At 48.0% G+C, this 16,050-nt stretch overlaps 1 protein-coding gene across 10 annotated transcripts in view; it reads left to right on the top strand.

Annotated features, from left to right (window-relative positions):
• The first annotated feature begins 476 nt into the window (after nt 1-476).
• The window catches only part of RAVER2 (ribonucleoprotein, PTB binding 2), a 30,455-nt gene continuing 14,881 nt past the window's right edge, over nt 477-16,050 (top strand). For all 10 annotated transcript variants that reach the window (XR_009487455.1, XR_009487454.1, XM_059853607.1 and 7 more), the window contains exons 1-3: nt 477-641; nt 9,224-9,290; nt 10,178-10,647. Coding sequence is in view for 8 of the 10 variants with exons in the window: in XM_059853607.1 (XP_059709590.1) it covers nt 486-641; nt 9,224-9,290; nt 10,178-10,647 (693 nt within the window). In the remaining 2 variants the exon portion in view is untranslated. The remainder of the gene's footprint in view (nt 642-9,223; nt 9,291-10,177; nt 10,648-16,050) is intronic.

Here is a 16,050-nt window from a genome sequence, read left to right as displayed (position 1 = left end):
GGAGGTCAGAGCAGGGCCCAGGTTCTACCCCGGGGCCCAGCGATGGCACCAGAGCCACGGGCAGGATCCGACACCAGCGAGTTTCCCTGGACAGGAGGCAGAATTTCTTCACTGAAAGAAGGGTGACAGATTGTCCAGAGAGGCTCAGGAGTCTCCTCAATGCGGATACTCCAGACCCGTCTGGACACAATCCTGTACCATGTGCGCTGGGATAACCCTGCCTGAGCAGGGCGCTTGGACCCCTTCAGTGAAATCGCCGCTGCATTCCCGTTCATCCCGCACACCGCCCGGAGCTCCGTTACGGGCACCGCCGAGCCCGCCCCCAGCCCGCTCCGCTGCCCCGCGTCCCTCCGGGGCTCGGCGGGCCGGGGTCCGGCTGCCGTGAGGGGCCGGGCCCGGGGGCTCCCTCAGGCTGCCCCCGGGCGGGGCAGGGCGGGGGCGGCCCCAGCGCCGCGCTCCCCCCGCGGTCCCCGGCGCGCTGCAAGATGGCGGCGGGAGCCGAGCGCGGCGCGGCGCTGCCCGCGGAGCCGCCGCCGCTGAGCGCCGAGGAGGTGGCGAGGCGGCTGGCGAGCACCCGCCGCGAGCTGGGCAACCGCCGCAAGATCCTGCTGCGGAACCTGCCGGCCGAGAGCAGCAGCCAGGTACGGCCGCCAGCGCTGCCCGCAGCCGCCCGGCGGCGTGGCGCGCTCCCGCCCGCGCCTCAGGCGGGGGCCGGCAGCGGGGAGGGAGGCGCGGGGCAGCCCCGGGTCCCCCGCGGGGCTCGGCGGCCGCGGGACGCTGCCTCCCCCCACAGCTGCCCCTCACGGCACCGGCTGCGTGGGGCGGCTTTGTTACCTGCGGTGAGCGGCTCCGGCTCGCCCGTCCACGCCCTCCCCGGGGGCCACGCCGGGCTGGCCGGGCAGCACTGCCCCGGGAGCGCCGGGGTCGCGGCCCGGGGCGTGAGGGAGCGAGCGGGGCTCGGTGTGGGGTGAGCGGGTAACGGGAGCGCCGCCGGAGAGGCGGCACCTGTGTGCGCACAGGTAGGGCACTGCAGCACAGCCGCTCTCGGTGCGAAATCTGGGCGAAAACGCTTCCAGACTGGCTTTTTTTTTTTTTTTTCCCTTTCTTTTTTCATTATTATTGTGAGGTGAGCCAGACGTAGAGAGGGAAAGCGGTTTTCCGCAGTCTGACGGTGGTTTAGGAAAATTCCGCTCAAATTGCTGCTGTTGGTAGGAGATGATCGCTGAACTCTTCAACCGAGTGCTGTGAGTCAGATGCTGAGGTGATTTAACTGCACAGTCACTTCACCAGCTCCAAGCGCACTTGATGCACGAGTATTTAAAAAAAAAAAAAAAGAAAGTAACTGTGCCTTTTGTTCTGCTCTGCTCTTGGTCTGCCTCCCCCCTCTCTGAAGCACAGGTGGTTTTACTACCTGCGGGTAAGAGCAGCACGTGCAGACTCTCAATTTCTGCATAACTCCGGCACTAAAAGGGACTATTCATTTTGGAGAGGCTCTCTGGGCGCTCGCAGTAATCCGAGCCGCAGCGCCCAGCTGGCCGCTGCACTTCTGGCTGTTTTGTTCTCTCTCGGTGTGTCTGGCCCTGCTGTAGCAGGTTAAAAGTTTAGAGCTGCCAGCTTTGTTAGGGTGCTTTAGGCGCCTCTGTTTATGGCAGCCCGATGAGCTGATCTATAGCAAACTCGCAGCTCGGTGAGCGCTGCTAATCTTCGTCTCTTCACGAAGCGGCGGTGTTGACAGAGAGGCTTTGCTGGTGTCACCAGATGCTCCCCGGACAGGAGCACTCTGACACTCCGCGTGTGTCCCCTGCTCCCACTGCGGGAATTCACCTCTGTGGAACCTCAGGTTTGGCGGTGCTTGCTCAGCCGGTGTGTGCTGCAGGGAAATACCAACATTAAGGTCAAGTTTGGCAGCCACGGAGTCTTCTGGAAGTTTGCCTTTTTGTTTTGATGGCTTAAAAGAAGCGCTTAGATGCCTTTTTCTCCTATGTGTCAGGTTCTAATGTTGCCCTGAACACCATGTACGGATCCTAAAATGCACTTTACAAACTGTCATTTTTATTTTTAACGTTGATGAGCTGCTGCTGGTGGTAACAAAGGCAGAAGGATTGTGCTGTAGAGAGAAACTTTCTGTCCTGGAGCAGTTTTGGAAAGAAGGGTGTTTGTGGTCAGGCATGTTAAGTCTACCTGTGTATTTGGCTGTGATATGCTTCCAAAATGACTGTGAAATTTAACATTTCTTGTTGCCAGCTAACACCCGTGGTAAACATGGGTTTGTCTTCTGTTTTCTCCTTGCAGTAATTGGTGAGCCAAGTAAAATCAGATAAACTGTTTCTGACCTGGCCAGTTTTATTCACTGTCAAGAGAGAGATGAACATCACTGAAATGCAGCCAAGTCTCCCAAAATAGGTTTTCATAAATGTAACTATTCATCTCTGAGCGTTGGGGTGTTGGCTTTGCTGCCATTTGTTATTAAGTGAAGAGTGAGGCCAAGATTTACCAAAATAGTTTTGAAATGAAAAATGACTGTTTTGCTGATAGAGAGATTGGTGGAGATACTCAGTTTTGTCAGAAAAGTAGGAAAAAACTCATTTTATTAATATGAAGTTACATAACGAATATAATTCCTCTGCCAGTTGTAGCTACATATTAACTTTATTATAGTACTTGTAATCTTCAATTACCTTTGGAGCTCCACCTGTGTTAAACTAAATTTAAAAAAATAAATTACCCTTGGGGCCACAGAAGAAATGTCCCTTGGCCATGAGGTTTCTGAACCAGAAACAGGTTTAGAAACCAAACCTCACCCTGCAAGTAGCTGCCTGCAGGATCAGTGTTTCTTCAGGCAATTCTCTCACTACAGCCATGGAGAAAGGATTTTGTGTGGCTGATCTGTTTTACATCTTCCCTGCTCTTGAAGGCAGAGTCTCCATTTGCTGTTCAGCTGGCAAGTCAGTGGATGCTGAACTCTTCAGAGTTGCCAGATTCATGGGATTCCTCCTGCACAATGCCAACGTGGTGTGTGACAATGACCCAGAAATGGTCACAGGCTGTTGCTGACCTCTGCTCTTCAGGTCTTTGCTATCTGTAGCAGTGACTGTGCCTTAAAGGCAGAATTCAGAACTGGGGGATCACGAGAGGCTTCCCTGTTTCTCCATGGAGCTTCACTGGGATAGGTGCTTGGAGCAGGGATCCACTCTGCTCCCTCCTGCAGCCTGGGCAGATGCCACTCCTCCAGTTCCAGTTCTTGGTGCCACAGTGGGGACGTGTCCTGTGCTCTTGGGGCAGTCACTTAATGGCTGCATTACGGCAGGGCAGTGCTGTTGGATGTTCTGCACTAAGATCACCCCCTCGGTGTCAGTCCTTCTGAAGAGCAGCACGTGGTGGCTCTGTCCTTGCAGCATGAACAGCCTCTGATGTGGTGCTGTGGTCAGGCTGATGTTTGCAGAGCAGTCTTTGCCAGGAGACTTAAAAGTGAGCGTGGTTGTAGTGATGGCTTTCATCGTGATCCGCTTGGCTCTGGATCAGGGATCTCTTGGGTTGCTTTGCTGTGTGTGCATCTCCCTGAGCCCCATCCCTGAGCCATCATCCATTCCAGCAGCAGGGAACACAGTCCCCTGGGATGTTCTAAGAGCAAAAATTGCAACCAGAAGGTCCTTGGAACAATCCTAAAACTGTTCCCAGTGCTCTGGAGGAGGAGGACTGCTCTGAGCAGAGGGAGGGAAGGAAATACCACCTCCCTCTCCTTTTCTGCTAAAGAGATGCCAAGAACTTCAGGATGACCAGAGTGGAAGTTGCACCTCACTGAACAGGAAGTTTTATTTTGAGTTTGTATTGGTTTTACCCCAGCCAGCAAATAAGCACCACACAGCCACTTTTTTACTTCTTCACTGCTCTGGTGCTGGGGAGAATCAGGGGAAAAGTAAAGCTGGGGAGTTAAGAACAGTTTAACTATTGCAGCAAAATAAAACATATCTAAAATTAATATAAGACTAATAAAACTAATATTAATTGCAATAATTCATAATGAATTTGTAGCCAAATCTCCAGTGTTCTGTGCCAAGATCAGCTGCCCAGCAAGGGCTGTTGGATTTTTGCTTCCCCTTTTTGCAGATAAGAGAAGATTCTGTGGAAGATGCACTTGCTCCCAACCATTTTTGGGTTGATTATCCCTAAATCCCACCATGTCACAGTTCTACAACATAAACCTGATGGAGGGGATCCTCTACTTTAATGCAGAACATGCAGCAAAGTAGGGCTGGGTAATTATTTTAACACCCCGTGGTTCTCCTGGGGAGGGACAGGATGCAGAGAACAATGAAACACTGAGGTGTTGATCCAAACCTGCTACAGTCCACCTGGGACAGGGATTTATTTGGAATTTTGGGACCTGATGGACCCATTCAGTTTTTTCTCTGCTGTCTGTTCCTGATCAAAAGCCAAATCCCTACTTAGTGTGGTGCTGTTTCTGGTAGGGTTGTGGCATTTTTTCCCCCTTTCTCCCTGGATTAGCCATAATTTTCCTTGTTAGATGGAAAGCCTCTAATGAGGTGTGATGATTTGAGGAAGTGCTCTCTCCAATCTGTTGGATGCCAGAGCTTTAAGTAGAAGGGCCTTTGTGTTTTCATTCCTCCTCTGTCACACTGCCTGAACATGAAAGGCACATTGTGGAGAGGGAGCAGCTCTCATGCCTTAAGATGGAATTTTAAAATTTTCTTTATTACTTTTCTTTTGCTTTGAGCTCTTGCTCTCTCAAGTTACCTCTTTCTAGGTCTTTCCTTCTTTCATTTAACTCTCACACCATCCAGTATACCCAGGATGATGGAATTAATTTCCAGTCCCATAAAGATCCTCTTAGCAACAGTCCCAAAAATCTGTGGAAGATCTGAGGAAAAAGTCTTTCATTCCACTGAGAAATTGTTGTTTTCCTGTGTTCACATTTTCCTACATTACTTCACTGAAGATCTTTGAGGGCTCTGATCTTACAAAAGTGAGAATCAGTTCCCAAACACAAAGGTTTGCCCCAAAAGCAGTTTAAGGCCTGGAATGACAGGCTTGAATCCATTTCAGGTTTCCTAGCTGGGGATTGTGGAAGTGAGGAGGGAATGAGCTGAGCAGGAGCTTTGGGACACTCCTCAGTGCTCGCTGTTCCTGGCAGGTCAGCATCTGCCACATCTCAGCCCTGCTCCTCCAGCTTTGCTCCTCTGAGAGCTTCCTTAACTCAGCCCTGAAAACCACTTGGAAACTGGGAGGGAAGAGGTGTGGTGTCTGCCTGAAATGTAACTTCTTAGGGGGATTTATCCAGCAATTAAAGACATTTTGAGGGCCTCCTACCTCCATCTCTCATGGTCAAAATTGCACTCTGCATCAGTCCTTGTGTTTTTTATTAACCCTCTTGTTGGTGCTGAGTGCTGCACTTGCTCTCCAGCAGGGCTCTGGGTTTTCCCTTTAGTAACATATTATTTAAACTGTGTCAATATTCTCTCTTTTACTACTTATTATTGTTGGTTTAATATCTGTAGTGAAATCCATGTGTCATGTCATGAGTTCAGATATTTAGCAGTCTAAAATCTGAATCAAATGAACACCCTGTTATATCATTTTGTAAATGTAAAGTTTTTTTTCTGAGAAGGTCTCTTTTCCTTATCCTGCCTGCACAAATGGAACAAAGCCTTTTTCAGCTGTGAGATGATTTAAACCTTCTTGCTTAGCCAAGTAACTACTTTAAACTTAATTGATTCTCATTTCAAGGATATTCCTGTGAAGTTCAGGCCTTCAGCTGCTCAGTGAGAGCCAAGTTATAGACCAGGCTTGGAGAGTGTTTATATTGGAGACTTCCCTAAAGCTCACTGCAGACATCTGGCCAGGCACCCTTAGAATTCTTAAATATTCTGTTGCCAGAATAGCACAATTATTGCATTTCATATCAAGTCTGGTTTTACTTCCAGAGAGAGGACAGTGCTTGAGTTTGGTGTGCTTTATATATGTTGTTATATATATCTTATGTGTTGTTCCAGGTGAGTACTGAGAATTTCTTGGATATTTTTTTCCCTTACACTGTGAGAATCTGGGCAGGAAAAGCTGCTTTTATTAGAAATAAACCACTGAGCTTTAGTAATTTGATAAAAGTGCCTGTGAATGAGTCCCTTTCTAATTTGTGTTTAAAACAATGCAGGTACTAAACACAAAGCTCAAGGTGTAAATCTCAAATTGGTAAGAAGTGCTGAAAACTCAGGTTGCCAGTTTTTTTTACCCAAGAGGACAGGGCAAGAACTGAAGTATTTCATGACCACATTTACAGTAGTCAATAATACACTTTTTTAAGGGATAAAGGGTGATTTCTCTTAAACTCCCTGTATTATATTTGGTTTTGCTTTTTCTGCTGATTTGCACATATGACCAATTATTTCCTAATTACAATTTTAATTTGTATTGGTGACAAGATTATCTGCTTTTACAGCTTTAAGGGGCTGTAGAGTGACTATGCTTTATTGGTTATATTTCTGTTCCAGGAGCACAAAATCCTGGAATGGTTTGGCTTGGAAAGGACCAGGTAGAACTGCTTAACAGTTTTGTTGTCAAAAATTGAGGCGTTTATAAAGGAGGGAGGTCCCAGGGGTGGGTACAATCTTTACCCAATTGGGAGAAACTGAGGGTGGAACACAAGGTGGGAAATACAATGTTTAAACCAAGAGGGGATTACAGGGCAGGAGGAGAACTTCAACAAACCAATGGGGCCTCGAAGGGTACAAAATTGATGGGGAAGTTTCCAGAGAAAGGGGCAGGCTGGGGGAGGGATTGACAGTCAATGGCAGGAGGAACAGGGAGCAGAAGGGCAGGTCTTTGGGGAGAGGGACACCTAGGGCAAAACTAACAATGCAAGGGGGAGGAACAGCCCATTGAGAATAAAATATAGATAACAATACAAATAGGAGGGGCTATGAACTGCCTCTAGGGCTGAGTTACAGTCAGAACCGCAGCGCAGCAGGAAGGAGAGGCGGCGGGAGCAGGCGGCCGCTGTTTGTTTCTGCCGTTCTCACGGAAACATCCCTGTGCTTACATTCCTCACAAGTTAACGGGGTCACAGCAGAGGATCTACCTGACTTGGCTGACCCCCTTCTCCTCCTGAGCAAACACTCCCTCCTGGCCCAGAGCTGGAGAGCTGCTTGGAGCATCAGGATGGGAGCTGTCGTTCCCATGGCTTTCCTGACACCTCTGCCCTGAGCTGTGGGGAGTGAAACTGGGACCTGCAGCACAATGGGAGCTCTGTTCCTTCTTTTCCACCAGACCTGAGTGCTGGGAGATGTTGGAGGTGAAGTTTAGAGAAGTGCCTGGCTGAGCAAGCAGAGGAATCTCAGTGTAACACAGAGCTATTTACAGCTGTTTAATTGAAAGGAGTACACATTTCCCTAGAGTTGGCAGGGTGTGTTTTATCTTTGTAAATCCTCACAAGCAGTGTTTATGTGAGAAATGCTTTCACTGCAACACTGCCCAACCCCGGTTCCACAGGTGAAGGTCTCAGCCCTGCCAAGAGCCCACGAGAGCACAAGAACCAGAACCTTCCTGGAAGAACCCTTTGCTCAAACCTGGCAGTGCTTGCAGCCACCAGTGGGAGTTGGTGTTAAAATCTTTATTGGATTTCTGTGCTTAAATCAGGCTTTATTTTCAATCTCCCTTATATTCTCATCAGTTTTTATATGAGATCTCATAATTATCCCCCAAAGACTTGTTCAGTAGGGGCTGTTTTCCTCTCAAAGTTTCAGGCAGTTCCTGGGGAATCATGTGGAATCATCTGATACACAGATGACTTTTAAAAGAGAGTTCAGAGCTGTTTGAAATCCTGCTTCCTGCTGCCTAATCATCATATAAAACTTCAGAGGTGCTCTTGTAAAATAATACAGGAAATCAAAAGGGCAAATATGTCCCTCTTTTGCTGAGTGGGACAGAAACAATTTTTGGGACTCTTCAGTGGCACAGCACAACAGAGCTGCCAGAAGTGTACAGAAAGTGTCTTCTCAGTCTCTTATGTCTGAGGAAGAACCATCTAATTGTTGTTTGAGAGGTGTCCACACTCAAATCCCCTGCCTGGCTGGAATTTTGGGCATATCTTGCATTTCAGAAACCCCATCCTTATCACACCTTATTTGAGGATGTGTGGTGGCTGCAGAAATGCTGCCATATTTTATTAATGCAGTATTTGACAGCTGCTAAACAGTGAAACCAGAGATTGGTGCTCTCCTGACTAAAAGGTGTGCACCTGATAGCCCTCACAGAGAACCCAATTAACCTTTAGGCTCCATCTATTGAATTACCAAACTGGCAGCTACACTCAGCTGCTGGAAATCAGCTGCAATGAAACTTTCAGACAAAGCTGCTTGATTATTTTGCTTGCAGAAATCATCTTGCACTCCTGTGTATGGGATTGATCCAGCTAAAATAATGTAAATATCCAGGTTATTACTCCTGCTTTTTCCTTGGGGTGGTGAGTGCTCAACTCTGCTTTCTCATCCCTGAACTGACAATAATTTGTTGTGGGGTTTTGGGAGGATGTGCACCTTGGTTTTTTGGGAATAGCTGTAGCAAACTCCTCTTAGGCTTGCCCTTAGCCACCCCGCCTCTCTTCCCATTAATTAGTGGGAGCAAATAACGCTCTTGGGATTGATTCTGTGTTGAGCAGCTGTGCAGTAATTGAAGAGGATACTTTCCAGGGGGTACTCTGGCCACAATTATCTGCTGGGTGAAAGAATATCCATTATTAAGGGTGAAAATCTATTAAAGTGAACTTGAGCAGGAAACTGAAGCAACTGTTGGGGTTTGGGGCAGCATTGTGCCCTCAGTAAATCTGGTAGAGTGATGCTGCCAGTGTTCCTTGTCCATGGGGTATTTTAGCTATGCCAGTTGTACTTCAGAGAAATGGAGAGGGTTTTGCTATTTAATGAGCTGTGATGTTATTTGTCTTTATCAAAAGACAGTTACAGGACGCCCTTTTGTGTTTATGTCACCCCAGAGAATGAAAAGCAAATTAATCAAATTCAGCAAGCCAGTTTTTTATGTGAGATTAAAACATTGCTGCAGCAATGTGTAACCAGCTCCTTTAAAAACAAATATTTGATCGTGTTTCTATGGTGAAATTTTCTGTTTGTTGGGAAAGTTTTTGGTTTTGTTTGAAATGAGGATGAATTTATCCACTTGCTTGGTTTGGGGACTTATTTGTCCTTTTCCCTTGCAGGAAATCCACGACTTGTTTAAAGATTATGAAATCAAGTATTGTTATGTGGACAGGAATAAAAGAACAGGTGAGAACTTAAAACTTGCATTTATTTCAATTCTGTGAGGGACACCATGTGCTGTGTGTGAAGTCATGGACTGTCACAGCTTGTCTGGCATCCCTCAGTGCCTTTTCTGTCACCTTCTACTGAAGCCAGTGAAAGTTGGGAACTTTCTGGTGTTGATCTGATTTTTGGTCCCCTCTGGCCTCTCTCAGGAGTATTCCTCAGTGAGTGTCCCTTTGGGGCCAAGCTGACCTCAGCTGGCTGAATTCCTTTGGAAAACTGGCCCTGAGGCCTCTCTTGGGACAAACCACACGTGCCTGAGAGGAAAACCTGCCCAGCTCCAGACGCATTTGCAGTTTGCTCACATCAGGAAACACTTCTGCCCTGTCAGGGTCACCCAGCATTGTTGCAGGTTGTCCAGAGAGATCTCCATCCCTTGGGATCCTGGAACCCATCTGAGTGACCCTGCTGGAGGAACTGGAGGTCCCTGCCCCCCTCATCCAGTCTGGGATTGTGTGAAATGCCTTATGGACTGAAAAGCCCAAAAAAGATCTGTTAACCCCAAAAGGAGAACTTGTGCATGTTGTCATCCAAGAGATTCCATAGAATCTGTGATGTGTGTATTCCACTTAATGGAATATTTAATTTAGTAAAGAACAGTCTGCCAGTAGAATATTGAATTTTGTTCCCCAGATGCAGAATTGGTTGGGTTCCAGGTGGTGAGGTTGTGTGCATCACAACATAGTCACTTTTTGAGGTAATTGCTCATGATGTTCAGTTGAGATTTTAGGTATTATATATAATAGATCTATTTGTTGGCTCTTTGGGGTGAATCTGTGGTCCCAGGGGAGGCAGAGGTGTGGCTGCAGACCAGCTGGGGTGGCTGATGTCCCCACTCCTCTCTCTTGCAGCTTTTGTCACTCTGTTAAACGGGGAGCAGGCCCAGAGCGCCATCAGGAGGTTCCACCAGCACTCCCTGCGTGGCAAGGAGATCTCGGTGCAGCTGCAGCCCACGGATGCTCTGCTGTGCATCACCAACCTGCCCCTGTCCCTCAGCATAGAGGAGTTTGAGGAACTGGTGCGTGCCTATGGCAACGTGGAGAGGTGTTTCCTGGTCTACAGCGAGCTCACCGGCCATTCCAAGGGCTATGGCTTCGTGGAGTACATGAAGAAGGACTCTGCTGCTAAGGCCAGGCTGGAGCTGCTGGGCAAGCAGCTGGAGGAGAGCACTCTGTTTGCCCAGTGGATGGATGTGAACCAGCTGACCACAAACCTCATTCACTCCAAGTGCCTTTGTGTGGATAAGTTACAAAAGGACTGCGCTGATTCGAAAGAGCTGCTCCAGGCTTTCTCCCTGAAGTACAAACCTGTCTTCTGCCAGGTAGGCTGGCTTTCTGTCTTATGGAGAACCAAGGCTGGGATTGCAGCATTGCCTCACTTCCCTCTTGCTGTCTTCCACTTCTGTTTTTCCTATTTACTTTCCTGTTTTTCTTATTTATTTTACTTTCCTAATTTTTTTTCCTGTCAACTGTTGTGCCATCTGCACAGTGATGGGAGCAGTGGTGCTGAACTGCTCTGGGTGTGCAGTGTATCCATGTTCTCTGGGAATTCTGGGAATTCTGCAGGATAGCACTCCAGCAGTGGTGCTGAACTGCTCTGGGAGTGCAGTGTATCCATGTTCTCTGGGAATTCTGCAGGATAGCACTCCAGCAGTGGTGCTGAATTGCTCTGGGAGTGCAGTGTGATCCATGTTCTCTGGGAATTCTGCAGGATAGCACTCCAGCAGTGGTGCTGAGCTGCTCTGGGTGTGCAGTGTGTCCGTGTTCTCTGGGAATTCTGCAGGATAGCACTCCAGCAGTGGTGCTGAACTGCTCTGGGTGTGCAGTGTGTCCATGTTCTCTGGGAATTCTGCAGGGTAGCACTCCAGCAATGGTGCTGAACTGCTCTGGGAGTGCAGTGTGTCCATGTTCTCTGGGAATTCTGGGAATTCTGCAGGATAGCACTCCAGCAGTGGTGCTGAATTGCTCTGGGTGTGCAGTGTATCCATGTTCTCTGGGAATTCTGCAGGGTGGCACTCCAGCAATGGTGCTGAACTGCTCTGGGAGTGCAGTGTGTCCATGTTCTCTGGGAATTCTGGGAATTCTGCAGGATAGCACTCCAGCAGTGGTGCTGAACTGCTCTGGGAGTGCAGTGTATCCATGTTCTCTGGGAATTCTGCAGGATAGCACTCCAGCAGTGATGCTGAACTGCTCTGGGAGTGCAGTGTGTCCATGTTCTCTGGGAATTCTGGAATTCTGCAGGGTAGCACTCCAACATTGATGCTGAACTGCTCTGGGAGTGCAGTGTGATCCATGTTCTCTGGGAATTCTGCAGGATAGCACTCCAGCAGTGATGCTGAACTGCTCTGGGAGTGCAGTGTGTCCATGTGTCTGGGAATTCTGGGAATTCTGCAGGGTAGCACTCCAACATTGATGCTGAACTGCTCTGGGAGTGCAGTGTGATCCATGTTCTCTGGGAATTCTGCAGGATAGCACTCCAGCAGTGATGCTGAACTGCTCTGGGAGTGCAGTGTGTCCATGTGTCTGGGAATTCTGGGAATTCTGCAGGGTAGCACTCCAACATTGATGCTGAACTGCTCTGGGAGTGCAGTGTGATCCATGTTCTCTGGGAATTCTGCAGGATAGCACTCCAGCAGTGATGCTGAACTGCTCTGGGTGTGTGGTGTGATCCATATTCTCTGGGAATTCTGCAGGATAGCACTCCAGCAGTGATGCTGAGCTGCTCTGGGAGTGCAGTGTGTCCGTGTTCTCTGGGAATTCTGCAGGATAGCACTCCAGCAGTGGTGCTGAGCTGCTCTGGGTGTGCAGTGTGTCCATGTTCTCTGGGAATTCTGCAGGACCCCACTCCAGTGGAATGCCAGCAAAATGTTTGGAGGAGATCCCCCTGTATCATTTACTGAAAATAACTTGGTTTTTGAGAGCTTTTCAAGTAAACATTGCTGAAGGTTTTATTGCTCGAAGAAAGCCAGAGTGTATGAATATCACAGGTGCAACAGTTCAGATGATGCAAAATACATCATATAATTAATGTATTAATATTTAACATGTTTTTCCCTAACTGAGGAAGACTTGGGTTCTTGGCTATTGCCAGGGATAGAAGTGACACATCCTTTGGAAAGCTGGGATGCACAGAAGTGCTGGATCTTTGCCTTTTTAGTGCAGAGGTTTCCTTCTCATCTCCCCGTGGCTTGTGGGATGAGGCCACAAATCAGTGTGGCACAGCTAGATCCTCATAAACAAGCAGCAGAAGGAAATCTTTCCTTGTAGTCACACAGATTTCAGTGGCAGGGCTGGTTTTGTGTTGTTTTTTTCCCTTCAGTCTCTTGGAAGGCTGCTGAGGGATCAGCCTGAGGGATGAGCCCCCAGAGATTCCCAGCAGGAGGAGCAGAAGGTCCCTCAGGATCTGCAGCCTGACCACCTGCAGGCCTTGCCCCCTCCCTAGGGCTCTGTCCCAGCCCCAGCAATCTGTAGTTGGCCAGAGGAAATCCTTAGACTTGCCTGATCCAGATCCACCAGGAGGTGAATAAACTGGAATTAACTCTTCCCAGAAAATGCCCATTCCTGCCTGTTTTGGTCTCCAGCCTGGGAATGTGTCTGGCTTCAGCCTCACCTCACTGATGCCTGAATTAAGGAGCTTTTGCTCCCCATGATTTTCCTCCTGTAAGAAGGTATTAAATGCTGGACTCCAGTCTCCTGCTCAATCTTTGTTTAATTAGCTCAACAGATTGATCCTTTTAAGTCTTTTCCTTCAGGGCTTTTTTTTTTTCCCAGCTGTCAAATAATCTGGGGGCTGTTATCAGCTCCCCCAACAATTTTTCACCATCATTTAAAGATTCTGAGCTTCAAAGAATAACAGACTTCTTGGGGAAAGATGGGTTTCACTGACAGAGCTCTGCTGTGCAGTTAGAAGCACTCAAAATTTGACTTTTTGCCTTTTAAATCATAATAAATCTTGGGTAATACTTGGTGTGGGTGAGGAGAGTGTCTGCATTAGGTCAGTTCCTATAAAATCCAGGAGGGTGGAGGTAGGAAAACAAATAGTTCAGATTTGATAGGTGAAAAGGGGAAGAAAATGGATGCTAATTAATTAGGGGTTTATGAGTGAGACACCCTGAAAATTGAGGACAAGGAAGGGAGGAGGAGGAGGAAGACCCAAGAAAAGGTGGAAAAAGCAAAGAGGGGGGGATGTGGTGGGGTGGGTAGAGACAGAAAAACTGGGAGAGGACAGGGAAGCAAAAACCTCAGTTTGGGGGGAGTTTCTATAGAGAGTGACTGAGAAAAGTTTTTTTTTTTCTGGAAAACTTTAATGCAGCTCTTGTGGTGCTGCCATGGCTTTGTTCTGCTGGGAGCTCATGCAGTATTTCATCACAATCCTTTGCCCAAAATTCTTACCTGAGCTCATGAAATAAACTCTGGGTTTTTTCATCTTATTCCAGAGTTAAATTTTTTAAAAACATAAATTATTTTGATTTCTCCTCTACTGACAACAGAAATGTTTTGTCAGGAGGAGCTGCTAAATACTTGCACATGGATATTAGGAAAAATGTGTTTTGTCCTTTGTTTCAACAAAATGGATCAGAAAACCTCATTCTTTTCTTCTGTCAACTTTAAATTGTCACTGAAAGGTCTCCACCCTTATCTAGATAGGAATAAAGAGCTTTTTTTCAGTACCTGTTTACTTGGGAAGTTGAAAAGTTCCTGAATCCTTTGCAAGAATATTGGTGGCTGCACCTGGGACATGTTAAGGGAGATTTTAACTGTGTTTCATTGCAGCTGAAACTAAAATACAGATGTTCCATAGCTTCAAACCCTTCTTTTCACCAGCACCTCAGGTCTTTGCCAGTGCACTAAACTGGTGTCAAAATAAAATCTAAATATAAAATGTATTTATATATGAAATATCTGTTCTCCAGAGCTCTGCCCAGAGGCCAGGCAGTAACAGTGCCAGTAAAGATCTGACCACCCTCTTTTTCTTCCAGATCTTTGACATTTATATTTCAATTGTCAGGGGGAGTTTGTGGGGCTGAGGTTGTTTTTATCCAGAGCAATCTGGAGGAGGTTTTGTCTCTTCCACACCAGAGCTGGTATCAGTTTATCACTCCCATTTATCTGGGGACTGGAGATTTTTGCCTAAGCTTCATCCCTCCCTTCTCAGCCTGTTTTTTTGTTTGATTTAAATCTGCTCATTCTCTCCCAAAGTCTGCACACAAAGGCCAGAGCAGTGTTTGCCACATAAGCCCTTTTCCAGTCTGCTTGATTGATCAGTCTGGCATCTTCTCTTGGCATTCCCCACAACCACAGCCTTCCCCTGCTCCCAAAAGGCACCAGATACTGCTGGAATTTGCATTGTTGCATGTTTCAGCAGCTGTCATGCACCCTGATGAACAGCACTTTGAATATTGCAGGCTGAAAAAAATGAAGAAGAACGAGTTTATAATTACCCTGCAGAATAAAACTGGCTGTAGCATCCAGCAATATTTACAGTTTGCTTCTCATCCTGCTCTGTTCTTTAAATCTGTGTTAAATGCATTTCATGGCTGAGGTTCTGCATGAGGTGGGATGGAAGTGAAGGTGGGGATGGAAGAGATAATGGAAGGGATGAGCAGATGACCATGAGTCTATAAACATGAATGCCACATAGCTGAAGATGTGATATCCAGCTTATTTCCAGTGTTTACAGAAAGCACCTCATGGTTTGGGGGGAATACCAGCCTTGGTTGTGTCAGCTGGGCAGGATCTTGCAGGGGGCAGGTACAATATTGCAGGGCAGCTGCTGGAACTGCCAGTTTTCCATGGGTGCTGGCAGCTGTTGTTGTTCCTGGAATTCCCATTTCCATGGGCTCTGGGAGCTGTTGTTGCTGCAATTCCAATTTCCCTGGGCTCTGGAGCTGTTGTTACTGCTGGAATTCCCATTTCCCTGAGTTCTGGAGCTGTTTTATTGCTGGAATTCCCATTTCCCTGGCTCTGGAGCTGCTTTATTGCTGCAGTACCCATTTCCCTGGCTCTGGAGCTGTTCCTGCTGCCATTCCCATGTCCCTGCCTCTGGAGCTGTTCCTGCTGCCATTCCCATGTCCCTGGCTCTGGAGCTGTTCCTGCTGCCATTCCCATGTCCCTGGCTCTGGAGCTGTTCCTGTTTCCATTCCCATGTCCCTGCCTCTGGAGCTGTTCCTGCTGCCATTCCCATGTCCCTGGCTCTGGAGCTGTTGTTCCTGCTGCCATTCCCATGTCCCTGGCTCTGGAGCTGTTCCTGCTGCCATTCCCATGTCCCTGGCTCTGGAGCTGTTCCTGTTTCCATTCCCATGTCCCTGGCTCTGGAGCTGTTCCTGCTGCCATTCCCATGTCCCTGGCTCTGGAGCTGTTCCTGCTGCCATTCCCATGTCCCTGGCTCTGGAGCTGTTCCTGCTGCCATTCCCATGTCCCTGGCTCTGGAGCTGTTCCTGCTGCCATTCCCATGTCCCTGGCTCTGGAGCTGTTCCTGTTTCCATTCCCATGTCCCTGGCTCTGGAGCTGTCCCTGCTGCCATTCCCATGTCCCTGGCTCTGGAGCTGTTGTTCCTGCTGCCATTCCCATGTCCCTGGCTCTGGAGCTGTTCCTGCTGCCATTCCCATGTCCCTGGCTCTGGAGCTGTTCCTGCTGCCATTCCCATGTCCCTGGCTCTGGAGCTGTTCCTGTTTCCATTCCCATGTCCCTGCCTCTGGAGCTGTTCCTGCTGCCATTCCCATGTC

This window comes from Haemorhous mexicanus, chromosome 9, assembly GCF_027477595.1.
Source record: "Haemorhous mexicanus isolate bHaeMex1 chromosome 9, bHaeMex1.pri, whole genome shotgun sequence".
Classification (NCBI taxonomy): domain Eukaryota; kingdom Metazoa; phylum Chordata; class Aves; order Passeriformes; family Fringillidae; genus Haemorhous; species Haemorhous mexicanus.
The sequence above is the reverse complement of the archived record's forward strand: the minus strand, read 5'-3'. Positions and strand labels throughout refer to the sequence as shown.